This window comes from Battus philenor, unplaced genomic scaffold, assembly GCF_028537555.1.
Source record: "Battus philenor isolate CCGP_79_NKW_IND1 unplaced genomic scaffold, ilBatPhil1.0.hap1 SCAF_106, whole genome shotgun sequence".
Taxonomy (NCBI): Eukaryota; Metazoa; Arthropoda; class Insecta; order Lepidoptera; family Papilionidae; genus Battus; species Battus philenor.
The window spans coordinates 1-7426 of record NW_027181669.1 but is presented as its reverse complement, the minus strand read 5'-3'; the positions used below and the strand labels follow the sequence as shown (position 1 = coordinate 7426).

Below are 7426 nucleotides of genomic sequence, written 5' to 3'. Positions count from 1 at the left end.
ATGCGATAAATAGGTGAGGACGACGTATATCACACACATCATACACGGACACCGCTATGAAGGTGTCGTGTTCGATGGTTTTAAATACGGGTATAAAGTATAATAACCTAATATATAGATATACGTAGATACTAAAATCTAATATGAATAATAAGATAAAGTTAGGGAAAATGCGAGGATATTTCGCTCGCTTAAGACGAGCCGCGTGCGGCGCTTGGCTCGATTCCGCGCGGAAGGTGGACGGGGACGCAGTGTTTACGCGCGGGTGTATTCTAACGTTTCGCAACCGCAGGGCGGTCGTTCTCTATAAAGATACTTACGAGAGTACGATTATTGTTATATTTTTCGGTTCATAAATAATTTTCAAAGGTCGCACCGGCAGCTCGGCGGCTTCGGTCCGCGAGAGTCGAGAGAGGTTCGTGTTTTACGACCTTCGAAGTTTAATCGGTCGTTGTGCATAGAATAATGCATTACCGGGGTGACCTTCGATTCCTGTCCGTCCTCTGGATACTGACTCTCGATGGACCGCGCGAAACTTTATCGAGAGTTCGATTACGTGGAGATAATACAATTTTAAACGCGACTCTCCGCACGCTCCGAATACACCGAACAAAATAAACCCCGTTCACCGGTCGCCCGCGCGCTCGATTCGCACTAGAGTTAGTTTACCGAGTGAACGATCTCAAATATTTACCACGCGGACATCGTTAAGGAATACGCGTGCGAGGGAAGTGTTGAAAATTTAATTTAATTCGGAACGATCTAGTGAAAAGTTATAACCGATCGTACGAGAAAACGTCTCTCGGCACCGCGGCTCTCCTTAAGGTAATGATGCGGAGCATTTCTTGGTGGCGCCATCTCGACCTAATATAATACAACTACTTACGGCTGTACTCTAATACCACTCGCCTAGTGTTATATCGAGTTTGATACGTAATATATTTACAAAGTTGTATAAAAGAACTTGAGTTTTTTTTTTTTATATATAAAATATTCTCTAACACGACCGTACGCATTCACAAGAATTGATTGTGCAAGATGGCCGACACAGCTGTAGCATCCGACGCACCGGCACCCGCAACTCCTGCGAAGAAACCGAAGGCGAAGCCCACTCATCCGAGAACTTCCGAGATGGTCACCAGCGCGATCAAGGAACTGAAGGAGCGAAGCGGATCCTCCCTGCAGGCGATAAAGAAATACATCGCGGCACAATACGAAGTCGATGCCGAAAAACTAGCACCGTTCATCAGGAAGTATCTGAAGAGCGCCGTAGAGTCCGGTGCTCTGATTCAGACGAAAGGCAAAGGAGCGTCCGGCTCGTTCAAATTGGAATCCAAATCCGCGTCCGCCTCCAAGAAACCCGCGACGGGCAAGAGTGCTCGCGGCGGCGGTGCTGTCTCCGAGGACGCCGGCGGTAAGAGAGGAGGAGGCGATTCTTCTGCCGGATCGGCAGCAGCGAAAGCTAAGAAGAAGAGAGGCGCAGCTCCCGCTGCCGCCGCTAAAGGAGGAAAGAAGGCAGCCGCAGCAGCGTCTCCTTCCAAGGCGAAGCAATCCGCCGCAGCCGCCGCCGCCTCGACCGCCGAGGAGAAGAAAGCGGCCGCTGCAGCTAAAAAGAAACCCGCGGCCGCGAGGAAGTCTGCCGCCGCCGGTTCGCAGGGCGGAGCCGCTTCGAAGGCAAAGAACGCCGCCGCACCTAAAGCTAAGAAGAGCGCTAAACCGCCAACAAAGAAGCCCAAAGCACCAAAACCGAAGAAAGCCGCAGCACCGAAATCCAAAACGACCGCTGCGGCCTCCAAGAAGGCTTCCGCCGCTAAGAAGTAAAGAGAGGAGGACATAGACACGCGATAAGTCCGAAACCGCCCGAGCCGCCGCCGCCGCCGCCACCTAATTGCCATCGCTTCGTCGTCATTACATATCATTCCTATGCGCGCGCAATGCAGTGTTGGCGGTGGTGATGATGATACGGCACGCGGTTCGTTCGCGAATATGCGAGCGCGCCAGCGTACCAGTGGAGGACGGTCGGCGGAAGGATCTTTCGCGGGGAGCAGAGGATGAAAAGCTTAAGCGTTACTCGCGTGAGGCATAGCGCGCGCGTTAACGGTGATTACACAACGCAAGCACAAAAGACAAAGTGTGTGTGTGTCTCCGTTCGCCGCGTATGACATGCATGCGTCCGCTCTAGCGACCGCATCCCTAAAAAGCCCTTTTCAGGGCTAACAAATATGTCGATTTTCGATTGAAAGAGAGAAATACGTTTCTTTATCGATAGTGAACGTCAAAGTCTAACTTAAACTATAAGATGATGATATATATACAATGCTTCAAGTAGTAATTAATGATAATGTGTATTTATATAAAAAAAAAAAAAAAAAAAAAAAAAATTACACAAACATCAACAACTGAACACCGTAACCTAAATAACGTGGATCTTATGGTTTCAAGACAAACCCTATAACTGATTGGCATACAACATTACGTTATTATTGTTTTCATATTTAAATGAACAAAATAGGTTTACATCGTCGGTGAGTGCGGTAGCTGATGCACCCCGAATGAAAGGATAGAGAGTCAAACGGAACCTCGCATACTACAACAAAAACGCGCACACCTTTGACTGACGTTCGCTCGTTGTCTACCCCACTAACTGACGTACCGTACGAACCGTATAACATCGAATGACCGAAATTCAATTTTTTAGTGATCACTTCTGATCTTTGTTATTTTATATATATATACATATATATATAACTTACGCGACGTGTTATATTAATTTGTTAACACAACCACTACTACATACAAGATGTCAGGACGCGGAAAAGGAGGCAAAGTAAAGGGGAAGGCGAAGTCACGTTCCAACCGTGCAGGACTTCAATTCCCGGTCGGGCGTATACATAGGTTGCTGCGTAAGGGTAACTACGCGGAGAGAGTCGGTGCGGGCGCTCCGGTTTACCTCGCGGCCGTCATGGAGTATCTAGCCGCTGAAGTTCTCGAGTTGGCCGGTAACGCGGCCCGCGACAACAAGAAGACCAGAATAATTCCGAGGCATCTTCAGCTGGCCATCAGAAACGACGAGGAGTTGAACAAACTTCTATCCGGAGTGACCATCGCGCAGGGCGGTGTACTGCCTAATATTCAGGCCGTTCTTCTGCCCAAGAAGACAGAGAAGAAGGCTTAAATTTTCTTCTTCTTCATCATCATCATCATCATGATCGTCGTGGTCGTCATCATCCCAATAGACATACACATATCGATTCTCCGTCATCGCACGCGACGGACATGATGTGTGGAGAGAGATTAATTAATAATTAAAAGGCCCTTTTCAGGGCCGCAAATATTTTCTATACGTATTCAAATGTGTGTAATACAGTCTCTATTTTATATAAGAGAGCGTCAACTGTTTGCCCGTACGAGTCTTCTCGCCTGCCGAATACCGGTGTGTTTATATATATATATATATATATATATATATATATGATTTAAAAAAAATTGTATGAATGGAGTAATACAAACTTCACATGGTGTATAGTATATAGTAGTACCACTTAAAAGCAATAAACCATCAATATATTTCACTTTGAAAACTGGAACATTTATGTATGTATACATATATATACATATATATGTATATATATAAATCGATGAACAATGAAATAAAACCTGTGACCGCCGGCGGGATCTTTATCGGGAAGTATAAAAGAATTTCTATGCGGTACAGATGCTAATACATGAACAAACATACACAACACAAAAACTACATACTTACTCTAGGAACACATCTAACCAACAAGCAAGCCAATCCCCTCCCCCACCCCGCCTTCCGCCCCTCCATTGTTTATAACTCGAGCATACGCGTTTCGCTCTTTAAGACCCTCGCTAGTTCACGTACCGAACAGTTGACCAAGAAAAAAATTCTGACGGTTTTTGTTCCAAACGGTTACATACTACCGACTACTACTGTACTATACTACGCTAGTGTTGTTGCAAACATGCCTCCCAAGACGAGCGGTAAGGCAGCCAAGAAGTCTGGCAAGGCCCAGAAGAATATTTCAAAGTCTGATAAAAAGAAGAAGAAGCATAAGAGGAAGGAGAGTTACGCTATCTACATCTACAAGGTGCTCAAGCAGGTTCATCCCGACACCGGAATCTCAAGCAAGGCGATGTCAATTATGAACTCTTTCGTGAACGACATCTTCGAACGCATCGCCGCCGAAGCTTCCCGTCTCGCGCACTACAACAAACGTTCGACTATCACCTCGAGGGAGGTCCAGACCTCCGTCAGATTGTTGCTTCCCGGCGAGTTGGCGAAGCACGCGGTCAGTGAAGGCACTAAAGCCGTCACGAAGTACACTAGCTCCAAGTGAAGAGGCGGAGGAAGTGGTTGTGACGGGGGCTACGTGTGATCGTGATTGCGGTTCTAATTTTCTCGTATCTCTCTCTGTCTTTCGATAAAGAAGGGGATAACCGACCGACCAACCAACCTACCACCTACCTACCCACCAATCGCAACACCGCCGCCACACCGAACGCCGTAGCTTGCTGCGTGACATATATCCGTGAGATATAAATGTTTATTAATTTCAAAGGCCCTTTTCAGGGCCATAAAACGATTCTATTATCAATACTGATACAATGTTTCTATAATAAGAGTACTCTGACAGAATGAATATATATATAATATGGTTTCGAAAATCGGTGGGCAATGCTTATACCTGAACACGATTATAATTAAATAAAATAAATTACAAGGTTCGACAATTCATTCTTTCTATATATATGTGTATATATATATATATATATATATAAACACACACACATATATATATATATATATATATATATATATAAATAACTATTTCACTCGCAGATCGTGCTATTATCGTGATCGTATTTAATATATATATATTACAATAGTATATACTTTAAATAATTAGTAGGTGTGTGATTTTGATGAACGGGAAGGAGTTAGTTACGTTCTATCCCTGCATGTTTTATTATTAAAAGATTTTGCTTGCTTATTACGAAATTAAATCGACATAGTAATTAGACAACCGTCAGTAAGCTGTTGTTGGTGGAGGGGGGGGGGGGGGGGGCGAATCATGTCGAGAGACGGAGCCGAATGAAACAGATAGAGTCGAGTGACAGAGAAAGAGAGTACATAAATAGCCAACTCGTAAACCAGTATAAAAGGCGGTCACGAAAAATTCAGATACGCATTTCGGTTTCGGAACTCGTATCGATCGGTGTTGTCGACGCCACAAACGTAGTGCACTTTTTATTTTACCGAATAACGAAGTAAAGAATATAAAGCAGTCGTGATGGCGCGTACCAAGCAGACCGCTCGCAAGTCCACCGGCGGTAAGGCTCCGCGGAAACAGTTAGCCACGAAGGCGGCGCGTAAGAGCGCTCCGGCCACCGGCGGCGTTAAGAAACCTCATCGCTATAGGCCCGGAACTGTCGCCCTTCGTGAGATCCGTCGTTACCAGAAGAGCACGGAACTCCTCATTCGCAAATTGCCATTTCAACGTCTAGTGCGAGAAATCGCCCAGGACTTCAAGACCGATCTGCGCTTCCAGAGTTCCGCGGTTATGGCACTCCAGGAGGCGAGCGAAGCCTACCTGGTAGGTCTCTTCGAAGACACGAATCTTTGCGCGATTCACGCGAAGAGAGTCACCATTATGCCGAAAGACATACAGCTGGCTCGTAGAATTCGCGGTGAACGCGCATAAGAAGTAGTGTGTGTCGGTCGTCTTAATGATAACCATGTTTATTATTAAGACATAAAAATTCAATAAAAAGGCCCTTTTAAGGGCCGCACATATTTCCGAATAATAATAATAATGACCCCCGTTTCTATCGAATAATTGAGAACGTTAAAAACACACACACACACACACACACACACACACACACACACTACCAAAACAAACTAACGAACCAACTAAACCATACCATTCATTAACTAGATCACTACACCTACCAGCAGCACCTACCATTACTACTATTATAGTAACACGCACCCAATAACAATGATGATGGGTTAATCATCAACAAAACGATCGATTGACGTATTATTAATGTAAATGTCTATTGGAGCGACCGCAAGAGTGCATGGGTGGGTGGTAGTACGTTCGTTGAATGAGAAAATAATGGACTTTTGGACAATTTTAACCTCTGCAATAAGGAACACTTATTTTCATTTTAATTCTCGTATTATTTATTATAACACAGAATATATTATTTTAATTCGACCGAAAGGTTGCTCCTTCTCTTTTGTTTATTATTATATGAATTGTCATTTTAATTGATTGAATATGCTTCTGTTCTGATGGCAAAGCAGCGCGCAACGCTAAGCCCCCTTTCCCCTCTCCCCGCAATCCCCTCCACTTTCAACCGGTATAAATAGTATAAAGGGACCGTCGTTTTAAGCGGCGGCATCAGATCATATTTCTACACGAAGACGTTCGCACGTTGCGCAAAGAAGAATTTATTTTGACGACACGACGACGACACAATGACCGGCCGTGGCAAGGGAGGAAAAGGTCTGGGAAAGGGTGGTGCGAAGCGGCACAGGAAGGTTCTCCGTGATAACATCCAAGGTATCACCAAGCCCGCGATCCGTCGTCTCGCTCGCAGGGGTGGAGTGAAACGTATCTCCGGTCTAATTTACGAAGAGACCCGAGGGGTGCTGAAGGTGTTCCTCGAGAACGTGATCCGCGACGCCGTTACCTACACCGAACACGCGAAGAGGAAGACCGTCACCGCCATGGACGTCGTGTACGCACTTAAACGTCAGGGCCGTACCCTATACGGTTTCGGCGGTTAGATACCAACACCATCGCCATCAGCAATGTTATTATTATTATTATTAATATCATCATCATAAGCGACCACCGCGTCGTTTATTTAAAAGGCCCTTTTCAGGGCCGTATATCAATCAAAATCAATATATGAAGCACTCAGCCGAGTGAGAGAGAAAAAAAAGTTTCTTGGCGATAGATGAACGGTCATAACATTCTTATTTACTATGACTGCACACATACACACACACCACCACCACCACTATCATCATCATCATCACGAGCTCGTAAAGACAGACGCGTATGTTGTTTACGGTGGTTCGTTGGTTGGCCGATATCCGATACAATAAATTAGTTATTACCTTCCGCTGGCTTCATCTGAGACACACACCCAGTGGAGTTTTTCACATACAGTTTACAATAGTATATAAAGTAAAAATAAATGTACAACATCCGTTACTTTCGTTGAAAATCGCGTGAGTCTATTATGATGATATTAGACTAGATTATTTCTTCATATCGTCGGTCGGTCGGTTCTGCCCTTTTCGTATCTGTCGAATGCTTAGTTAGTTAATCAATCGGTTAGGTACTACTACTACTACTACTACTACTACTACTGACGACGATCG

General features: G+C 44.9%; 5 protein-coding genes across 5 annotated transcripts; all 5 read left to right on the top strand.

Annotated features, from left to right (window-relative positions):
* The first annotated feature begins 115 nt into the window (after window positions 1-115).
* On the top strand, window positions 116-2221 carry LOC137928124 (histone H1-like). The gene has a single exon (XM_068771401.1). The coding sequence runs from the start codon at window positions 1039-1041 to the stop codon at window positions 1819-1821; it is 783 nt and encodes a 260-aa protein (XP_068627502.1). The 5' UTR covers window positions 116-1038; the 3' UTR covers window positions 1822-2221.
* Window positions 2222-2446: 225 nt separating this feature from the next.
* Window positions 2447-3332, top strand: LOC137928108 (histone H2A). Its single transcript, XM_068771400.1, has one exon. It carries the CDS (start codon window positions 2801-2803, stop codon window positions 3173-3175), a length of 375 nt encoding a protein of 124 aa, XP_068627501.1. The 5' UTR covers window positions 2447-2800; the 3' UTR covers window positions 3176-3332.
* A 583-nt stretch (window positions 3333-3915) lies between these two features.
* Window positions 3916-4594, top strand: LOC137928092 (histone H2B). The gene has a single exon (XM_068771399.1). The coding sequence runs from the start codon at window positions 3987-3989 to the stop codon at window positions 4359-4361; it is 375 nt and encodes a 124-aa protein (XP_068627500.1). The 5' UTR covers window positions 3916-3986; the 3' UTR covers window positions 4362-4594.
* A 493-nt stretch (window positions 4595-5087) lies between these two features.
* On the top strand, window positions 5088-5894 carry LOC137928060 (histone H3). Its single transcript, XM_068771396.1, has one exon. The coding sequence runs from the start codon at window positions 5316-5318 to the stop codon at window positions 5724-5726; it is 411 nt and encodes a 136-aa protein (XP_068627497.1). The 5' UTR covers window positions 5088-5315; the 3' UTR covers window positions 5727-5894.
* A 511-nt stretch (window positions 5895-6405) lies between these two features.
* Window positions 6406-6934, top strand: LOC137928076 (histone H4). Its single transcript, XM_068771397.1, has one exon. The coding sequence runs from the start codon at window positions 6512-6514 to the stop codon at window positions 6821-6823; it is 312 nt and encodes a 103-aa protein (XP_068627498.1). The 5' UTR covers window positions 6406-6511; the 3' UTR covers window positions 6824-6934.
* The last annotated feature ends 492 nt before the right edge of the window (window positions 6935-7426 follow it).

Bases quoted from the DNA above. Each gene is read 5' to 3' on its own strand.
- LOC137928124 (XM_068771401.1), top strand. From the start codon at position 1,039: ATGGCCGACACAGCTGTAGCATCCGACGCACCGGCACCCGCAACTCCT.
- LOC137928108 (XM_068771400.1), top strand. From the start codon at position 2,801: ATGTCAGGACGCGGAAAAGGAGGCAAAGTAAAGGGGAAGGCGAAGTCA.
- LOC137928092 (XM_068771399.1), top strand. From the start codon at position 3,987: ATGCCTCCCAAGACGAGCGGTAAGGCAGCCAAGAAGTCTGGCAAGGCC.
- LOC137928060 (XM_068771396.1), top strand. From the start codon at position 5,316: ATGGCGCGTACCAAGCAGACCGCTCGCAAGTCCACCGGCGGTAAGGCT.
- LOC137928076 (XM_068771397.1), top strand. From the start codon at position 6,512: ATGACCGGCCGTGGCAAGGGAGGAAAAGGTCTGGGAAAGGGTGGTGCG.